Source organism: Alligator sinensis, unplaced genomic scaffold, assembly GCF_000455745.1.
Source record: "Alligator sinensis unplaced genomic scaffold, ASM45574v1 scaffold219_1, whole genome shotgun sequence".
NCBI classification, from domain to species: domain Eukaryota; kingdom Metazoa; phylum Chordata; order Crocodylia; family Alligatoridae; genus Alligator; species Alligator sinensis.
Genome location: NW_005841866.1, coordinates 4,041,010 through 4,063,473, shown reverse-complemented (window position 1 = coordinate 4,063,473; position 22,464 = coordinate 4,041,010). Strand labels below are relative to the sequence as shown.

General features: G+C 42.9%; 1 protein-coding gene across 1 annotated transcript in view; it reads right to left on the bottom strand.

The window, feature by feature from the left end:
• EHBP1 (EH domain binding protein 1) overlaps positions 1 to 22,458 on the bottom strand; it is a 355,074-nt gene extending 332,616 nt beyond the window's left edge. Inside the window, exon 1 of the mRNA XM_025192426.1 lies at positions 21,971 to 22,458. Within this exon, the coding sequence (XP_025048211.1) occupies positions 21,971 to 22,074 (104 nt within the window). The 5' untranslated portion in view covers positions 22,075 to 22,458. The remainder of the gene's footprint in view (positions 1 to 21,970) is intronic.
• Between the last annotated feature and the right edge of the window lie 6 nt (positions 22,459 to 22,464).

Genomic DNA, 22,464 nt, shown 5'->3' with positions numbered 1-22,464 from the left:
CTGCACAATGTAAATAGCGCTTTAAGAGCATAAACTCAATGATTCCAAGATCTCTTTTCCGAGTTGTAAGAACCAGTTCAGAACCCAGAACTGTGTAAGCAATCTTTCAGCAGTGGTGGGAATACTGCAGGAATGACCAGCATACTATTGCTAACACAGTTGTGGTTTGGATTCAATTGTAACCGACCTTCATTCTAATAACTTTATTTAGCACAAGTCTTGGCCGTGTATAACAAGTTCTTCTCCTCCCCCCAGCATATTCACTTTTATACACCAAAAACCCACTAGTACTAAACAGTAAATTATTTGGACTGTCATGGCCATTGTAGGTGAAGCAGACATATTGAGCAGAGATATAGGTTGTAGCCGCGGTGGTCTAAGGACATAGGAAGACAAGGTTCTTTGGGTAAATCCGATATTTTTTTATTACACCAACTCAAATAGTTGGAAAAATTCTTCTTTGCAAGTTTTTCGGTATAAATACCCTTCATCAAGCTGAGGAAGCACTTGAGTTGGTGTGTGCTCTTTCTGGGTGGAATGAATAGTAAAGAAGCCAGAGGCTGGTGTGCATGCAAGAATGGCAGTCAGTGAAGATGTAAACTGAGGAGTCAGTGGGTGAGAGACAGGCTGGGATGGGGGGAGAAAAAGGGGAATGAACGTAGCTGGTAGATAGTGGAGAGGTACCAGGGAAGTCAGATGTTAGGCATGTTATAATGTGCCATAAATTGTAGAGATGCACCGATACATTGGTCTGACATTGGATTAGCAACGATATAAAGAAAATTTAAATGTATTGGAAAATCGGCCATATCAGACCAATAATTTGGACGATAAATAGCCCGTGCATGTGCGCAGCTGCAGCGCAGGCAGCGAGCAGCACAGCCAGCAGTGTGGAGAATTGCCTCCAGCTGGTAAGTCCCGTGTGGTGGAAGGGGAGGGAAGGGGGAAAGAGGTGTGGGGGGGCAGATCAAGGCCCCCAAAGTGAGGGAGGCATAGGGCTGGGGCAGGGGCAAGCACTGTCCAGCCAGGGCAGGGCGGGCATGGAACGAAGCTGTGGCTTGTCTGGGGGGAAGAGGGGGGTGGCTCCCACTGCTGCGTGCTGCTTCTCTGGGAGCCACTCACCTGGCAGCTCCTGCTGCTCGTCTGGGAGGGCAGGGGTAGGGCATGTGCCCCCAGATAAGCACAGTGTGGGCTGAGGCTGGGGCTGTGCCAAACTCTTCCTGGCAGGGCGAAGCTGTGCTGGGAAGGGGCTACAAGGAGAGGGGGAGGAGGAGGGTGCTGCAGCCACAAATTTGCTGTAGCCCCTTCCCAGAACAGCCCCGCCCCACCGGAAGGAACTTGGTGCAGCCCCAGCTCCAGCCTGCCCCACACAGATCCCTGTATACATGGCCCTCCCACCCCCCGCCCTCCCAGACAAGCAGCAGAAGCAGGGGCAGGAGCCGTTGCACAAGCAGCCGAGAGCTGGATGAGCCACCAGACCAGCGGCTCTCGGACAAGAAGTGCGCAGTGGCAGGAGCCACGTTGCCCCACACAACCCACAACTTCATCCCATACCTGCTCGCCCCAGCCCCCTGCCCCAGCCCCATTCCTCCCTCACTGCGGAGGCCTTTATATGCCCCCGTACGCCCCTTGCCTCCCACCACACCAGATGTACCAGCTCTCCACACTACCGGGCTGGGTATCAGAAATCAGATTGATATCAGCCGATATGCCACCTTAAAAATCGGCTATCTGTATCAGGCCCAAAACTCTCTATCGGTGCACTGCTAATAAATTGAGCAGATGCCTCTTTTCTCTATACACTACCCTGCTACACAAGGGTCTGCACTGCTGCTGTGCTTGGCTGGCCTGACCACCTGCTCCCACTTCATACATGTGAAGTCCTGGATATAAGGCAATGTAGCCAGCATAAAGCACTGCTGCACACATACTCCTGCACAGCTCTTTGGCTCTGACTTGTGCACGTTATTGGCATGTACTCAGAGCCACTCTTAGGAAGTTAGGCGGATTCATTTTCAAAATTCAGCATATGTAGAGCAGGAATAAGTGGAGCTGGGGTGTTCCTTCAGTGGTACACATGGTTGTGGCACAAAGATGGTGCAGATCTGCCCTAGTATACCCTAGAGTAGCTAATGAGAAATCTTTAAGGCGCAATTATACTATACAGGCATACTAAATAGGGAGGTTTGGTTCTCTTAATATTTGACATTTTCTGGTTTGTACATGCCATAGGAAGAAACACTTTGAGCATATCTGAGAAACAAGCTAGAACATGGCTGCAAACCATTTTTCCTTCTACTCAGTGTAAAGTTTCTAGACAAGACAAACTAATGCTTAAAGATGGAGGACTCCATGAAAACAGAGGCTAAGTAAAAATCTTATCCTCAGGCACCAAGGCCATAACCTCCAATGGATGACCAGTCATTTTCCCTCTAAATGACCACCTCCAATTCTCCTCCTTTACTTTACTTTACCCACTGCATGTGATGCATGTCAGTACATTATTTATAATACCATTTCCACCCTGGTTTCATAAGAATACCAAGGAGATGGATTAAACATTCTTGAAACCGACTGCATTGTTTACATCAGCGTTTCCCAAACCTTGTGGGTTTACCATTCTCTCTCCAGTGGCATCAGCAGACTCTCTGGAGTCATTTAGACCTGCTATCACAAATGCAGTAGCAATTAGGTTGTCAAGTAGCAGATCTTCACTGAGCATCTTACTAGAGGGGGCAGACCCTATATTCTTCACAGAGGCTAAGTGTAGTCTTGTGGATAAAAGCACAGGACTGGGATACAGGAAATTTAGATTCTGTTCCTGACTGCCAGAGATTTCCAGTATGACCATACCACCATCTCTCTGCTTCACCTACCCAACTAAAAGTGGGGCTAATCCTACTATATATAATGATAGGATGGAGTAGAGTATGGAGTGAGGACATAGCTCATTGAAAGATAGCTTTTATTAACAAGCAGTGCAAGGGAGCCTAATGATCAAGTGTGCCAACAAAAGGCAAGGGTGGAAGGGCAGTCGAGCTCTGGCTGTGTACCGGTGGCCAGCTGCAGGGGTGGGGGGAGGGGACAGGAGAACAGAAAAGAAGCCGAGGGGATGGAAAGATGCAGGGTAGGAGGACTGACTAAACCCATGTCAAGGAACACTTGTAACACTGAACTGGCTGAAAATAATACTTAATTTTCCCAGTACATGTCTGAACCATTCCAAGTAGCTTTAAACTGGTATAACAGGCTTGTATGTCTATCCACTTCAGGTTTAAACCATACTTAAAAACTGTTACGTGTGTCCTTGCCAGTTATAATGTGCCAGAGTATAAAATTCTTTCCACGAGAAAGAATGTCGCCAAAACAGATTCATTTCTGCATGAGTTTAAGGCCACAAGTGACTATTCAGTCATCTCATCAGGTCTCCTGCACAGTACAGATACTCAAATAATGAGGGAGGCCCCAGAAAACATGAGATTAACTTTAAAAGGCTAAGCTTTGTAATGATTATTAGATACAAGATACAATAGCTCAGCCTCAAAAGGAGTAATGGAGAAGGGCCTGAATGATCCATAGCATCCACAGATGCTTCTCAAGCAAATCCCAGGATGTCATTCTCCCCTTGTACTCAGCCTTAGTGAGGCCGCAGCTGGAGTACTGCATCCAGTTTTGGGCTCCACAATTCAAAAAGGATGTGGAAAAGCTTGAGAGAGTCCAGAGAAGAGCCACGCGCACGATCAGAGGTCAGGGAAGCAGACCCTACGATGACAGGCTGAGAGCCCTGGGGCTCTTTAGCCTGGAAGAGCGCAGGCTCAGGGGTGATCTGATGGCCACCTACAAGTTTATCAGGGGTGACCACCAGTATCTAGGGGAACATTTGTTCACCAGAGCGCCCCAAGGGATGGCAAGGTCGAATGGTCACAAACTACTACAAGACCGTTTCAGGCTGGACATAAGGAAGAATTTCTTTACTGTCCAAGCCCCCAAGGTCTGGAATAGCCTGCCACCGGAGGTGGTTCAAGCACCTTCATTGAACACCTTCAAGACGAAACTGGTTGCTTATCTTGCTGGGATCCTATGCCCCCAGCTGACTTCCTGCCCCTGGGGCAGGGGGCTGGGCTCGATGATCTTCCGCGGGCCCTTCCAGCCCTAATGCCTATGAAATCTATGAAAATTGGCAACTTCTCAATTATACAGAATGGAAGCAAAACTGCCACTCAGCAGATGCAATTTAGGACACTTAAGCTACCAGTCTTTCATACCTATTATTAACTTTATGTTATAGCAAATATTTGAGGTAAAGAATAAAATAAAATGAAAATATTTTATCAAATGTGATGCTCATCACACTTTTAAACTTAAACCCTATGTTTTTAAACACACAATTGCCCTTGTCCACAACAGCAACACAATCACATTTAACATTATGTTGGTTGGCATGTTTTCTAGGATACAACGTTTCCCCAGAATAGACTAGGCCAATGTGATGAGTCTTCTAAGTCAGTAACTCTCAACCAAAGTACCATGGTACCCTGTGGTGCCTTGAGATCCTTTCAAGGGTGCTATGGGGTGCCACTGTTAGGCATGAAAACCCAGAGGTTTCAAATAGAATCCAGAGTGCCAAAAACCATTCTGACTTGTGATCTTTTTGAGGTCTCTGCAACAAAAGAACTGATCTATTATTTTTCTGTAGTCGAAAAAACAAGCAAAAGCTAAGAGCTTGAAAACCACTGTATTAAGTATTTATTCTCTCATGTGTATGAGGCTATGATTGGAGAAGTTTGTTAGCTCTGCAAATAACATCTAAATTTTTTCTCTCTCTATCTACACACACACACACACACACACAAATAAAAGCAACCAGCTTCTCTTTTTCACCATTCCTCTCCTCTTGTTTCTGTGGGTTGTTTTAAAGAGGTTTTTAAATTAGTAGCTCTTCAGTTTAATTTCATCCCCTTCTCTGCTCCTCCCACTCATTCTCTCACTGCTTTCTCCCACCTGTATCCAGTAGTGTTACTGGCAGTAATCTTTGAACAGTGGTTGTCAAAGCAGTTTCAAACAGGAAAGGGTAAGGAGATGAGACTTGAAATCACAGAAACTTAGTGTGACATACCAACAAAATAGCTATTTTGCTTCTGTTTACAGGCCTCAGCACCACTTTTTGACAATGAACTCCACAATCCCATGATGGTAGGATAGCTACAGAAAACAATCCTCCACCCATCTAATTTTGTAATGCTTTTGTAGAGTTATGGTGATCAGAACTGAACATGATAACCTAGAAGTGTTTATGTAACCTAACCTCTTCTGGCCAGAGCTACACACTAAGCAGAGATGATCATTAAGCCTTTTCCTGAGCTGATGTTCAGGTGCATTCAGGTTCTTTCACCTAATATTTACCTATAAGTAATTGTGGGTGCAAAACTGTAGGCAGTTAAAGGAATTACTTGTGCTTACAAGTTTGGGAGCAACAGGGGAAACCAGCTTTCAAAAATCTGGCTTTAAGTGACTTCCCTAAGGTCACATGGGAAGTTTGTAGGAAGCCAAGAGAACTCACATTTTCAGACTTCCAGGCAAGTGATTTCACCACGAGCTCATGCTTCCTTTCTAATAGCCATAAAAAGCAGAAAGGACCTTGGTTATTAAGGCTGTATCTAAAACAGCAAAGCCATGTAAAATGCAAAGAATTCAATTTGTCCTATTTTGATCAAAAACACATATTTCGATTTGTAAACTGAACAAATCAGAAAGTTCAGTATATATACAAAGAGTATATATAGGCTCCTACAATATTATCTGTACACAGACCATTTCCTGGCTGAAACCACATTTTAATGAATCAATCAACAACACCACAAAATTTATTTTAAAAAATACGTCTAAAAATAGGGTATTTGTCCCCACATAGCAGATAACACAGCATGACCAGAGATGTAATATTAACTCTAGCTTCTCTCATTAACCATTTTGGAACTTAAGTGCTATAAGCCTGGAAAGCAATGGGTACCAATACAAACCAAAGTTAATAGGACTCCAAATCAGTATAAAAGTAGCTCTGTCTAGGACTGGAGGCTAAGGAGGACCACACACACAATAAATTCATTTACAATATCATAATCCCCTTATAAATTCAGAATGTAAATGTAGCTTTTAAAAATCATCTTGCAGAAAGTATACACACACAGAAGAGAGGGTTGGGTTTTTTTAAGCTTCACATGATATTAGTAAACGTGTTTCCTAGTTATGTCTTACAGGCAGAAACATTCAAATATTAAACAATGTGGTTTATTTTCCTTTCATGCAAACAAAAATTCCTCAAGGACAGGAAGAACAGGTACATTTCACATTCAGATTCCTCCTTTAATTAATCTGAGCATGAATATTACGATGATAATATCCAATGTAATCCAAAACAAAAAGAAAGTCACTATTAAGAAGGTTGACTATAATTCAAGAGAAGATGCAATCTACCTTTTAAACACAGTTTTTGAAAAAAACCCCAAAAGACTTTATAACTGATAAAACTCAGAAACCAGGGTTACATACAGAATTCTAACACCAGCTTTAACGCACCTTTACACAGCAATATTCTCAATGGCCAGCACTCAGATGATTTGAACTCTGCCTCTAGATTTATACTAATATTTTGGATCCAAATCTAAATCTACAATAAAAGGGAAGGGTGATTATTTCTTTCACCTAAATGGAAACTAGATACAGCCCTTCTCAACAAGATACATTTAGGTAAAATAGGACCGATCTACATAGTTATACTGGTACAAAAAGTTTTTTTCCCCCCCTAGTGAAACACTTAATTATACCTATAACATTGGTTGTACCAATATATCAGTAGAAAATACCTTACACTGTTTATAGAGCTTAGCCCCACAATATAAGACCTGTACAAGGTACTTCTACTGTTATCTACAACAGAGATAGGATGAGTGTACATGCAACAATATTAGCATAGTTAAGACAGCACAACTTCCAGGGACCGAGGTGGCCGGAGTATACACATTATTTGTACAGCAAAATCAAGTCTTGAAAACTCAGTCTAATCTAAATACAGTATGTACCTGAATCCAAGATGACCCTCCCAATAATTAAATTCTAGACCTGGAAAACTGATACATTGGTTACAATTTTCTATGTATAGAATCCACTTATTGGAGGGTTATCTTAAATTCACCCCCTTCCCCACAACCACTGCAGCAAGGCAAGCAGTGGCCAAGGGGCAGGTGAGAGGGCAAGTAGGTGGGGGCAGGTAAGTGGCCCAACACTTGCCCCTTGCTGCCTGTGTGCCTCCACCTGTAACCCCCTGCCTGCCCCCTCCACCCAACACTTGCCCTTGCTTGTGGAGGCTATACCCCCTGATGCCTGCCCTAGCACCTGCCCCCTCCTTTTGCCCCACCCTGCCTACCCCTTGCACCGCCTTCTGCCCTCACTTGACCCACCCCCCCGGCCTCTTCTTTGTCACCCGCCCTTACTATTGTCCCCCCACCATCTGTCTTCCCCTCACACCTCCAGCTCTGGCCGTTGACTGGGGAGTGGGGGGGAGAACCTTATCTGGGATTCAAGTAAAAACAATAGCTCCTGTTTTACCCTAATGCAGGGGTTTTCAGTCTTTTTTAAGGGGTGTACCCCTTCTGGTGGGTACCCTTCCTGGACTATATCCCCTGGACGAGCTGGCTGGGGAGATAGGGAAGTCCTCCAGCGGCTGGTTGATGAGCAGGGGAGGGTGGGTCACCAGCCCCAGGTCAATGGGGGGGTGCTGGCACCACATGATGGTGGGGGCAAGCGGCTGTAGCTGGTGGTGGTGGGGACAGGCATGTGTCCCAAGTAACCCCACTTATCCACACCACAGCCACGTATCCCCTGGGGCCTCCCCAAATACCCCCAGGGGTACACAAACCCCTGACTGACAACCCCTGCCCTAATAGATGTATTTTGACTCAAGAGTTCTACTCACCCCATGCTTGCAAAATAGATTACTGCCCAAAGAGATGAAAAAAGGATTTGAAAATAAATTATTTTATTCAATAGAAGATCAATACATTTGGACTTCCTTTTATACTACACTGATAGGCAATACAGGAGTAGCTCAGGTAGCTTTGGAATATTCAAGCATCTTTGATTTTGTTAAATTTTTATCATTATTTGGAAAGTCAGATTTCTGGTCCTAGCTGTGTTCTATGCACTGTAGGACTCTAGGAAACCAGGGACTGAATATCTCAAAATGCTTCTTTCCCAAAACACAGAGGCACCACTATCATTGCCAGGAAGGCACTCTAGCAATGAGGATGGGAAGGGGCAGGTATCTCTTGTGGCAGCAGTAGCCTTGCTTCTGTTATGTACTACTAGTTTCCAAAAATGCCTCTCTAGCAGTTTTAAGCATACCGTCTTTATTACACAACCTTGTTCTTTCTAAACACAGCTTTTATAGTTGTTTCCATGAAAAAATATATGCAATATTGAAGTTTTTCCTCAATTACTAAACCAGTGGGTAGAGAGGTACTGAAAATTCATGGACCACTAGTATTCCTAGACTGTGGTCCACGGTTACCTGTTATGCAGTGGAGGGTATGTACTTATTTAGCATACACAATTGGCATGGCAGGTTTTTTTTTTTTTTTTTTTTTTTTGACAGGTATTAGTTTCCAAAATGCCCTTCACTCTTAAGCTCTCTTCATTATCAAGGATCCTAATTTTCTCCAATTTGAAAAGAAAAGGAAAAAAAAAAAAAAGAATAGAAAAAGAAAGAATCCCAAATTTGGGGGTTTAAAAAGTAGCCCAAAATCCACATTTTTCCATGATCAAAAGGAAAAGCCACTAATATACATAAATATATACATGGTGTTTCATTTTGATCATGGAAAAATGTGGCTTTCGGGTTACTTTTTTAACCGAAAAAGTCGGTGTTTGTTTTGGGGTTTGTTTTTTTTTAAATCAGAGAAACCAGGATCCCTGTTCATTATACAGGACAAACACCCAACGGGGTAAAAAGGTGCTTGGTTTAAGTAGATACTGGATTCTCAATAAAAGAAACAATGCAAACTGGAAAGAAAGCAAGAACAGGGAGGCTAGAGGCCTTTAATGGCAAACTCCTGTGTGTCTGACGCATTGTATTTTTGCTTACCCTGAGCACTGTCTGCTTACTAACCCTAGGCTGGAACAGGGCTCTTCACAGGCCAGATCTGGACCCACCTCTGGTGCTGGAAGCAGAAGAAGCAGCACAGAAGTCAATGTGTTGCGAGGGGATACTATTAACTCCTAATTAGGGTTGCTCATTAAGTGACTGACTCCTCACTCAGTACACTTCACAGTAGGGGATTGTCTTGTAGCCTGGGACCCATTTTAACGAATGGGACACGATGCATCTGTCACCACCAGCCCACCTGGCAATTAGTCTGTGAGTTGATTAATTAGAACCCACACATGGACAATTAATGAAACAAAATGATAATGGTTTATTAAATATACAAATAGCAAACAACAGGTAAGCAATAGATACTAAACACAGTACTCACACACGCTTATCAATAATACCCTTTACAACTAACTATTCTATCTATATCTATCCAAGTACAATATATCCATCTATGACTATCTGTCTATTCCTTACACTATTATTATCATCAAGGTACAGAGTGGCAGAAACTTTCTTAATAAAGGGAAGGGAGATCATTATTAAGCTCCAACAGCTGCAGCCTCTGAGATCCTGAGGGCTGTCCACTTCGCAAGTCCACTCCAAGCTGACAGGGGCTTACCTTCCACTTATTAAAACAGGGGTCACTTATACTAATGCAGAACAGATGGACAGGAGGGAGGTGGAGCAGGATGATACAAACAACAACCAGGCAGAGGGCTGTTACAAGTGTAAAACACACCCGGAGGGAAAAAGGTTTAATAGATTATAGAGTCGGAAGGAACCCAATGGTGTCCGACCCCCTGCCCCTGGCAGGAAAGAGGACCAAGGTCAGACGGCCCCAGCCAGGTGATTGTCAAGCCAATCCTAGGAAGCCAACCCTAATTGCCTCCACTGGGGAGTCCGCCAACGGGGAGCAAGATGCAGGAGACCCTCCAGTGTGCCGTCTAACAATCCGGTGACTTCCACGGACCACTGCACTCTCCTTCCCACTCTTTATCTTCTACCAGCTTAGGCACTCAGGCCCATGCTGGACTCCAATCACACCCTCACACTCTCTCACCCTCTCTTAATTGGACACCATCAGATAATCTTCTCCACCCTCTCAGTCACGCACACATCAAACCCACACCAAGCAGACCCACACACACATTCTCGAAACACCCACACCCCCGAACTCAGCCCACACATACCCTTTTATATAGAATGTGAGCACGGCGCTCTCTAGCTCTGTGCTCAATACTAAAATGTACACACAAGTCTACTTTCAGGTGGCTGACATCATCTTAACAGGGGTACAGTCAACTGCAATTCACTCTGTGACCTACTCAGAGAGTCAGTCTGGGTACCATGATCTCTCTCTCTCCCCGACACAGATCCAAATTTCTACAACAAATACAGCAGGTCCCCACCGACCCGCCCACCTCCCCCTACCAGCACACATCCCCAATGGGCCTTTGTACCCCAGTATTTGGCAGCAAGCCCCACCCACAAATTCCTGGCCCTTTTAGGAGCCCCACGAGACAGATGACACTGCTCCATGGGCCAGATCAGGGCCACAGGCTGTATGTTTGACATCCTTGTTCTAGAGTAACAAACAGAAGCCCATCTTATAATTCTTCTGAGCTTGTTATTAACCATGAATGAAGGCAGTGTCCTCCATGCAACATTCACTGCTAAAGCAAGAAATATTTTTCGGACAATGTGTGTGTGCTGTTTCTATAAAAAAAAAATTAGGACAAATTTATTGTAAATCAACTGATTTTAGAGAGTCAGCAATTTTTTTCCAAAGGCAATAAACCTCTAAAGCAAGTGATTAGGCTCTGGGCACAAAAACCACAGACTCCTATGTTCTCTCCCACTGCCCAGGTTATACAGTCACAGTTGTACACCCTCACTACTAGTAGACCAGTGCTAACAATACTGTCAACACTATTAAAAACACCAAAGCAAATAACACTGCTAACATGCAGGTGATGTGCACAGCTTTACTACTTTCCTGCTCTGTCACAGAGCTTTCAGTGGCACAGATGGGGAACAGAGGTGCACAAGGCAAGCAGTGGGTCTTTAATTGGACAAACTCTAAAACACAACTAACTGATATAACAGGACAAAGAAAAGAAAAGAAAAGAAAAGAAAAGAAAAGAAAAATAAGTCACCTTTGGCCAATACAGGAGAGCCTCAAACAAAGAAAGGGATATTTTAATTGCCTTCATATTATAACACTGCAGGCATGGTATAGTAACAACAATAGCTTAATTTGTTCTGATAGAAGGACTGATTCATCTCTGTATGAAAGGGACAGCAGAAAACTAGTTTTTAAAGAGTGGCTATATCAAAAGGAAAAGGATATAGTGAAAGTGTTATTGTGAAGAAGAAAAAAAAAAAAGAGTACAGCATTTCTATAAATTTTCCCATTTTTCTTGATGTGAAATAATTGGCATAAATTATTGCAGCAGCATAGCATTTCCTTTAACTGAGGCTCATCTTACAAAACATGAAAAAGGTGACACTTGACCTGGACAGCATTTTGCAGCCATGGACGAAGAAAGGCAACATGACTGAAGCACCAAATAAGATTCCCATAACAAAAAGAAGGGTAGGCGCTGAAGCCACTTGCAACCCCATCGCCAATTTCAGTTTTCAGTCAGAAATTCCCATGATTAAACCAACCACAGAAAGAACTTTCTGTACCCAATGGTTTTAAGATTACTTTTGGATGCATTTCAATGCAAGATAAAAATCAGAGAGACATATACATAAGTCCACAGGAAGACAAATAGCTTTATTTACAACACAGTCAATTTAAAAAAAAATGTCTTTTCAAAGTACAGGCAGACACTGGCAATCATAAGGCAGCCTAATGGAAAGGATGGGAAAAGATTTCACCAAGGAAATGCAAAAAGCCAACCAAAGAACCATTACTATACATATTTATACTGTTTATTGTTGGGTAAAAGAAAGCTTTTCTATGCAAAAATAAGATTTTAGTAAACCCTTTTTGAGCAAAGATTACAGGCCACATAAGCCACAGAAACTCTGAGTTTAAGCAGCAGAGCAGCAAACAATAAAGAGATGCTGCAGTCTCCCATTCTCAGCATCTTTATGGATCCATATACATGATAGGAACAGAAAGGAATATGTTCAATTTGTGTTCACTGGCTTGATTTACATACATTTATTCTAAATTCTGTGTCCACAAGTACTATGCTTATTGGATTTTAAGAACATCTCTTTCTCATTCAGTCAAAGTAGGTAAACAGATTTTTCAGAAGATTTCAGCACATAAAGGAGCTGAGCATCTTCCAAAATGTGGCCAGAAGTGCCACAATGACAATGCTTGAGGACTGGGCACTTTTTGAAAAACCTAACCCAGTCACAAGTGTTGAGCACCTGAAAAGTGGCACCTGCTCTTATGATAATCTTTCCCAGCCCCGTGACTAACATTGAGGTTGCCTGAAGGAGTATCCGACCCATTCCACCTTATTTTTTCCAGATTTTATTAGGTCCTGGGGGGGCGCAAGCACAGAAATCAAACCAGCAAGGAAAGACAAACAAAATAGCCCTACAGAACTACTAACACATCAGACTGGAGTTACAGCTCTGGGGCTTTTGGGATGACAGGCAGAGGGGATGGTGTTAGTGAACATCTGTTATGGTTAAGTCCCTTGCTAATTCACTGCAGCTACACTGGACACAGGTTAGCCCAGTGAATTCTTAGGCTGCTGAGGCATATCCTTAAATCAAAAACAGCATCAAGGAATTTTGACAGCTCTTTTCTGTTCTTTTAAATCTCTTCCTACGTGCTGTGCTGTGAGAAACAAAAGGAACCAGGGTTTACTTAATGAGCAGTCACTGAAAGCAGAGGACATTCATGGTACATGCTGACAGACAGGGTACAGAGTAAAACTGTACTTAACATTTCAACCTCTCCAACTGCTTATTTCAAATATGAATTTTGATATTAAAAAACGTTAGTGCTAAGGCAAAGACCTTTCCCACGTAGAATGAATAGGACAAATCTTGTCCCCTTATATGGAATGATGCCATACTTTTCAAAATCAGGATCTGGGCATTATAACAGATCCGGTTAGCAATTAGCTTAGAAGGAAGTGTTTTTGAGGCACCAAGCAACAATTTTTTAAATAGACAAAAACATTTTCATATACACACAAGTGGTCTATTAACTGTTTATATGACAAGTCATTTTAAATATATGCCATAAAACGACACCTGATACGTAGATGAAATAAGACCATGATTCTTTTTACCCCAACATTTAATATTCAGGGCCTTGCAGCTGCCACAGTTTGGCAGCTGCATAGCCCAATCCTCACTACAGAAAGTTGCCCAAGAAAGTGTCCTTTTAACAAAAAAATTTAAAGTTGTGAAGAAAAAACTCAACAAGAAAAAATCTGACATGACTTATCTGCACAGGGCTGCAGACAGCCTGAAATGTTAGTTTTGAAGGATTGCAAGTCTTGTTCACCCTAAGAGAACCTGGAATCCTAAAACAAAAATGACTATAGTGACATTAACTATATTTTCACCAATTTTGATCTGGGCTTGTCCCATAGTTCCAAGACTCCCTGGTGCCAGCAGTCACAATTATTCCTACATCTGACAAACCCTCCACTTGCCCCACCTGCCAACCTCTTTGATGCAGTTATAAAAAGTGTATTATGTTGAAAACTGAAAACGTTAGGAAAGCACAGAACAGGAAGGATATGATGAACAACAGCCAAACTGCAAATTTATTCAATTAAGAAATAGAAGTTAATTTGAACTGATGCAAAACTCTTACTCCCACAGGATGTCACAAAAGGCAGGTATACATGGACAAAAAGTCTTTGTGGTGTTCAAAGGGAAGGCAGCCTGCTAGACTTTTACTGAACCATTACAGATAAGAAAATACACAAACTGCTGTCTGCCATCCAAAGCAGAACACTTTATACACTCTGTTAAGCAAACTGGGAAAAGCTTTCAAAATAAACAAACAAGCAAACCCTTTGTGTTCCAGGAAAGCCACCCAATAGAGAAAGCTTCCTTATTAGGGTAACTAATGAGTACGTTATACAAGGAGCGTTTCCTTCCGTTTAGTCAACCTTACAGCCCTACTCTTTTTCTATGTTTTTCATCCAAAAGGGTTTGGCTCTTGCAAACCAATTACAATCTAATTAAAGAACGAGACTGGCACCATCTAGGGTGAGCAGCCTCAGCACCAGTGGGCCCCCAACTGAGCCGGTCATATTTCACATAAGTTTGCAACCCTGAAAGGGGGGGGCAGAATATTTAGCAAGGAGTATTTACAAGGGCTCCAATCTTCCAAAAACTCAATACAGGTATCAAATTAAAGATATGCAAGTGGAGGGAGTTCAATGAAACTACGTCTCCCACCTTCATGTCCCAAACATTATGTGTGCATGCAAATGTTCGCAGGGTAAGTCCAGTTATATATTCTTGGTAAGGTGCTTTGAAGATTACACACATGCACAGATAATTTCTTGGAGTTAGGTAAAAAATACATTTTACATACACACACATATATATATATAAAAACGTATTCAATGAGATAGTTTTACTGTTCCCATCCCCCCCTTCCCTTCCCCTGAAAAAGGCTCTCTAAAAAAGTGACTACCCATGACAGAGTTGTCCCATTACTTTTACTATAATCCATTCCTATAGCAAAAACAATTGCGATTAAGTTATTACAGGGATACCAACTCAGATCAAGAAATCTGTGTAATGACAAACCACGCTTCTCAGAGCGAGGAAAAAACCCAACAGTAATTCTTTGCAACATGACCAGAGGTGAAGTCTTTACAGAAGTCGTTAACCTGGTAGCAAGTTGCCCCTTGAAGCCAGTGAAACTACTCACAACAGTAACAATCCCCAACAATAAGTCTGTATGGAAAAAGGGCATCAGAATGCAGAATTCCAGCCTCAAACCTCCAGTGATTATGAGATTTGAGAGCCTCAGCCATGGGATTTTAAATCAAAACACTCATTTTTATACCAGCGTCCAAGTCTTTTTTTAATTTGCCTTCTGGTAGTGTATTTTCAGACTCTCAAGTCACAAGGGCTTTCATTTGAAAAAAAGAAAGAGTTAACTCATGTTCCAAGAGCTAGGCTTTCACAGAAAGTGTCAAATATCATGAGACTCCCAATAACATGAGAACACACAGAAATAAGGAACACCATAACATTTTTAAATAGGAGCACTACACCTTCTGCCAAACAGAAAAAGATTGATGTTAGCCTTTTACTAGGAATACTGGAAAACATTTGAGGGATGTGATGAGAGAGACTGCAACCCCCGCCCCACATCCTCCATATAAAGGAAGATATTTAGTTTGTAAAATATGCCACGGTCCAAAGGGGAAGATGAGGACACCAGAAGACAGAAATTCCAAACTATTCTCTATGGCAGGGGCAGGCAATTATTTTGGCTGAAGGGCCATTTAACAAGTTTTGGCAAGCTGTCAAGGGCCACAAGGTTGCCCCCACCCCTTGACAAGTACCCCAGTCCCTGGTTGCCATCTTGGGACTGGAAGTCCCACCCCTTAGCCCCTGACCTTTACCAACAGAAGTCCCTCCCTCCCCTTGCCCCCAGAAGTGCTCCTTTTGGGAAGGGGGTTTGCCATCTTGGAACTGAAAAAACAAACAAACCCCAGATTATATATTAAAAATCAAACATCCATAATAACCTATTTTAATTTTATACTTAAAAATATTTTTGTCCTGACTTGTGTGCGCTTGCACTGTGTATATAGAGGTGATTCCATAATAGCTCAAACTAAAGTCTTACTCTTGAATATTGCAGGGGTGTGGGTAGGTGTGCAAAGGGGTATGGGGTGTGTGTGTGTGTGGAGAGGGAGGGAGGCTGGGGGTATACGTGTAGCAGTGACTGGGGCTCCCCCCAGAGGCAGAGGTGCAAGTGTGGAGTTTGTGGGGGATGTGGGGGACAGTGTGGGTAGGTGCAGTGTTTGTGGGGTGTGTGAGGGAAGGTGTGGTTGTGGGGTGTGTATGGGAGCCCCACTGTGTGCACCTCCCTGAGTCATTCAACACCTGCCCCCACCCTGCAACAACCCAGAGCTCGCACACCCTGCGGTGCCTCATTGTCAGCAGCATGTAGCCCCAGCGTAACCTGTGCCTGCTCTGTACCACCCGGCCATGGTACGTCCTGCTGCCCCTGGGTTATGCAGTGGGACTGCCTTTCTAGGCAGCCCAGTGGCAGCAGCTGGCCTCAGCCCCACAGTAGCAGCGAGGACCCACACAGACATCCCTGACCACGTACACCTTGTGCCTGCTCCACGCTTGCCCATCTGGACTGAGCAGCAATAGCAGTGACAGAGACGGGCAGAAACTGTTGCTCAGCTTGGGGGGAAAGCAGCCCCTCCCCTTGCTGCTGCCAGGTAGTTCTCGCTGCAGCTACCCAGAGCCCACGCTGTGCAGGGCTGCCATGCGGCTGCTCTGCGCTGTCACCACTGCCTCTCAGGGCAGCCCAGAAGCGGTACTGACAGAGACACAGGGCAGCTTGGGCTGTATTTTGCCCACCCCTGCTCTATGGAGTGCTCCCTAGCAGCCTATGGACATCTAAATAGGCCAAAGTCACAAAGGAGCGACAAGCTGGCTATTTAAAATGGAAACCCTGAAAGGGGTAGGGAATTAAAGAAGCAGGCAATACAGAGCCAGGGACTGAAGGCCTCCTGGCAGTCAGAGAGTCCAACAGAACTGTGGTCCTAGAGAGAACTGTATTTTACTAGATGAGCAATTTGGGAGGGGAGGGTGGGGGAGAGGCGCAAACATGAGCTAGCTGAGAGTGCAAGGGTTGAGAACTGATTTTTGATTGTGGAGAAAGGAATTTGACTTGGTTTGTAGGTGGGGGAGGCAGAATTGATTTATGAAAGTCAATTGTGACCGTTGAAAGAGAACCAATTTTGACGGTAGCTGCTAGTTTTGTTTTGAGTGTTTGTGGGGAGTGTAATTTGATTTTGTGATAAAAAGTTGATTAATTTTTGGAGCTGGAGATTATTTTGATTGCATGGAAGAGGGAACAGCCTACAGGGAAAAGGCTAAATTTATGACTGTACGACTAAGCATCTTCCCTGTGAACAACTAGTTATTGCCACAAGACTGATATACAAATGTAAACCCAAACCAAGAGAGCTCAGAAGAGGAACTGGCTATGCTCCTAATTAAGAGTCCACAATAAAGTTATATTGGGGAGTGGGGTTACCTTTTACAGCCACAAGCTTGCACAGAATTAAGTCTTAACAACCAAATCATTAAATGCTTATAAACACTTCTTGTGGGCCCAATCCTCAACTTCAATTCAATTCCTTCACATACTTGACAGGATTGAGTCCCACATAAAGTTTCTTTGCAGCAGTCAGTAAACTCCAGTACCCTCAGCACCGAAGAGCCTGATGGAAAACAGGGGGACTGGAAGGCAAACTGACCAGAGAGAGCTGTGGAATCTCAAAAATCTCATCTCTCTCCCATGTTCAGTGAATGCCAAATCTTAAAGGCTTGCAGCATCCAGTTATGCAACTACTATGGAAGGAGGGAGAGGAAAAAAATAAAAACAAAAAACAGGTGGCTAAAGAATTTTGTAAGGGAACCCCCAGCACTATTTCACTTCCAAAAGGAAAGCAATTCAATATTGATATCTATATATATGATGCAGGTACTATTTCCCACCATGTATTGTTAATATAAAACAGTCAGATACCCTTTGCAAAGAAATTAAGCCTTTAGCCAGTGAAGACTGTTTGAGAGAATAAGTTTATTCCCCTTAGGCAGTTAAGAATTAAAAGAGAGATTTCATGCAGAAGATAAAGAGCACCACAAATACCATGCAAGGAATAATGCACCTCATTGTGCCCAAGACAGCTATTGAATGGCACCTCCTTGTGGAGGAATATCCTGACATTTACAATTTCCCACCATAATCTTAATATTTTAAAAATTAGTCAAGATGCATCTATCAGAATACTGCCCCTTACAAAGAAGCATCTGATGGGGAACGACAAATTAGGAGCCTAACAAAACAAATCCTTAAGAGCCAGGGCAATCCCAGGAGAAAATTATATTATCACTATACAAATAATTACCACAGAAACTCTAGTTAGGGCTCCAATTTCTTCACTACCAAATAACAAAACAAAATGGAGGCAGTCCTTGCTCCAGACACAGCATATATGGATGCCAACAATTTGATTTGTTACATCGTATGGCACCATGACTTTGCTTCTAGATGCCCAAAATGACCTCAACTCCGTAAGACCATTTCTATCACAGTATTCCTCCAGCAAGACTGATCAAGCCAGACTCAGTCGAGGTTACCAGATTCCTCCCTTTATAGACACTAAGCCCATCTCTACCTCAGGCAGAGAGCAAGTTTGTTCTGGAAAACAAATTCAGATTTGAGTCTGGTAGCAACTGAAAGTCGTTTCTGTTAAAAGCAGTTGAGTAGCCAGTCTAAAATGAGACTTTCCGGTCCCCACTATGGAAAATGTCTACACCATAAACATTTACCACCAGAGCTTATGCTAGAGAGAGTAGTTCAGTCCCCATGTGCATTTAGTCCCTGGCCCAACTACCTCTTTTCTCCATTAGAAGTAATTCCCTCCAGGTTAGGATTGAAGCACACTGACAGCCATGTGGGGAAACTCAGCACTGTCCCACAGTTTTTCAGAGAGCAAAAAAGAGACATCAGGGGCCAGGGTTATCAAGCAAGGACTTTTCACAAACTTCATGATTAGAGAATTAGAAACATCACATTCTCACAGTATTGTGAGGCAGTAAATTGTATTAAAAAAACAAAAACTGTTGGGTTTGTTTGTTTTTTAAAGGCCGAGATCAAAACAGGCAGCCAGATTTTCTAAAGGGGCTGAGCAGCAATAACACTCATATGCTTTAGTGGAAACTTGTATGACACGTGCAAGGTAAGAAAAAGTGGGTTTATTCAGTTAATCACCTGAAAAATAAGGTTTTATAATGATGTGCTGACAACTTAGACACAGCATCACAAAAACCCCCAATACTGAGCCTTCATTTGGAGAGGAGCTGTCTTTAGTCATTAATGGGGACAAGCATTAAAGGCTACACAGAGCAGCAAAAGTAAGTCAAGGGATTTTCAGTCTATGCTGGACAGATGCTGCCCTACCTAGACATAATCCATTTAACAAGTAAAGCAGGAACACTATAGTGTTAGTGACTTCCCACATAGACAACATAACCGCTGCTGCACTTGTTCCTAAAGTTTAGAGCTTCCCCATGTGGAAGGGGGAATACAAATTTTTTTAAAAATGCAGAGGAGAAGGGGGAAAAAAATAAAAGATGTACTCAGGACAAAATGGAAGGTATTAAAACCTAGCAAGAATACATCTAGAATGTTGCACACTACAAATGACCAATTGCTAGCCACCGATAAAGCCACTTGATAACAAGATATGTATACATCTGATGTTCTTTAAACTTTTCAAAGATGGATTTATACCATAAACTTGTAAATAAGCAAGCAGCTTGTTTTGCTCATGTACAGTCCCTGCTCGCAGGCACATTTTGCTTTGAGTGTTTATGACTGCATTGTCATTTATTTTAAGGCATGAATGGACCATTATTTGCCTACAGAAATACAGCATTGTTGGAATGCCAGTACATTAAAATAACTTGGTGTTTACTCCATTTCCTATCAACAGACACTTACAGCATGGACTTGAGACAGTGTGAAATGTAGCCTTAATGCCCATTGTCATGTTATATACATTAGGCCGGTCTTCAGGAACAGACACCATATAGAGAATTAGTTTCTCACGTTTTGTTTTCACTCATGCCAGTTTTGTTCTTTATATCCACCCATCTGTAACACAGCTATAAGCTTAAAAAAAAGGACCAAGTTGTAAACAAAAATTACTTCAGAAGCAGAGAAAGTATTACTTAAAATACCTTATAAAATATATTTTTAATCTTTCCTGTGTTTTTACACAGGATTTTCATTTATAGATCTCATACTTAAGAAACATTTTTATTGTAAGACTTTAAGCAAGAGGAAACACAGCAGGAGAGCCTTTAATAAATGATTGTGACTAGTTGTGTACATTAAAAAAGAAAATCCATCACAAATATAGCACACCAGTGTTATTTTATCTTGGTTGCCAAGATAATGTCCATCTGTCAGATCAGTGCCTTACGCTCATGGGAAATGTGGAATCACTGCCAGCACTCCACAAGCTACTCATGTATAGAAGGGCTAGCAGGATTGGACCCAGGTGCTTAAAGCTGATGTCCGTATCAGTTCTATAGGGCCTCTGAACACAGTAATTTTAGGTAGGCTGGTTGTTTTTAAAATACCCAGACTGAGTGTGTTACAAAAATAAAGTCTGTTTTTAAGCTTTACAGCCCCAGAAAATCACAGTGCTCAAGAAACAAGTGAATCAGAAGAAAAACAAAAGCCAAACTAACTAGTTTAGCCTTACCGCCAAGCTAAAGACAATGCAAAAGTAATAGAGAAACAAAAATGATGAAATAAGCTTCATACAAAAATTACTGCCTTGTCCAGTGCAGCAGATCAAAGTAGATTACCATAAATGGGTCTCTTCCATTTTAAAAATCTAGAAAAAATAAGATAGATTTTCTAAATTATTTAATCTTTAATGATGTTTTAAAATGTTAATATTATGGGTAAGGTGGAGGCTTTTATAAAAGTGACTTAAGCTGACAGTTCCCCTTTAAGACATGGGTGACGTTATGATTCAAGTACTATTGACTGACATCTTCAACAACTCTAAGAGATAGAATTCATCTTTGTAGAAGCAATTACTTATAACTACTAGAAGTGTCCAGTGCAAGTGTCAAGCTTGCCAACAAGAATATAAGCCAAGACAACTAGTTTACTTCAAAAATGATTTACAGAGCCCAAATCTGTGAGGTTCCAAATTCCCTTGCTTCCCACTGACACTGCAGGAATGAATCCATTAAACAGAAACACACATCCTTCTGACCTACTGAAATACCACTTCAGCTTTAGCATAATGAATCTTAATACAACTCTTTCATTGCAAGCAAAACCAGAAGTACATATTTAATGTGCAAGCAGAAACAAGAAGAACATCCACTCTACAAGTTTACTTTGCATAAGAAAAGAGATGACTGAGGCAGACCCATACAGTTAATTGCTTGTTGCTGTCTACCAGTTCCAAATACATCCCACTGGGCTGTTGCAGCACGAAATTCTTGTCTGACTAAGCAAATAACTTCAGATAACTCCCAAGGCTCCATGTCCTGACTCTTCCTATTCAGCAGACTGAAAGGAAAGGGGGGGAAGAAGGAGAGTAAGAAGAAATGTGTCTTCAGGGGAGGGGAGGGGAAAAAAAGAAAAGAGTCTGCCCAGAATAGAATGATCCATTATCAACCCTGAGAACATCAAAATGCTGCATCCCTCTGACATTACATTCAGCTGTTCAGACACACTCATCATCAAGACTTGTGCCGATAGCTATAAAAATTTTTTTTTTTTTTTTTTAAATAAACAGTTGCTAGAAGAAGAGGGGGAAGGAGTGTGTGCGGGGGGGAGGGGGCAATGAATAAATAACTGCAACAATCTTATACTGTAGCAGCTACACCATATGAGCAAAGTTAGAATGCAAAATTACCCTGACAGGGCCTCCTGAATCAGGACATGGCACTCAAGAGATCCACAACCCACCCAACTGCTTCTGGCAAAGCTGGGGGGTTGAGGACACAAACCCCACCCACCCAGAAAAGGCACTGGCCATGCTCCAGCATCAGCAACGCACTCCCCTAACTGCCCCTTACCATTTCTTGGTGCACTCCATCATCAGTTCCTGGTAAGAGGCCACAAACTGGAACTTGGACGCGTGTTTTCCCACCCGTTGCAGCCTTTTCCACACCGAAGCCATGATGATGGTGATGATGATGACGATGAGTCTCAGAGACCGATACAGAGCTCCAGCTCCCCAAACTAGCCAAAGGCAGGGCAAACGGTGTGCGCGCACCCAGCGCTCCGGAAGCCTAGGTAGGGACCCAGCGCCCACGGTGCACAAGGAGGAGCTCCAACTGGCGCTCAGGATGCATGGTCCGTCTGTTGCTGTCCCAGGCTAGATCCCAAGCCCGGCCCAGAGCCGAGAGCAGCAGGACCCGCAGCGTCCCTGGGTGACAGGGGGGAAGTCCCCTCACGCAGCCGCCCTCCTCCTCACGCAAGAGACAGCCAACAGACGCACACTGCAAGACACAAGGAGGGAAGGGGGGCGCAGGTTCATGCACTCCCTGCTGCCACGGTGCAAAGGCAG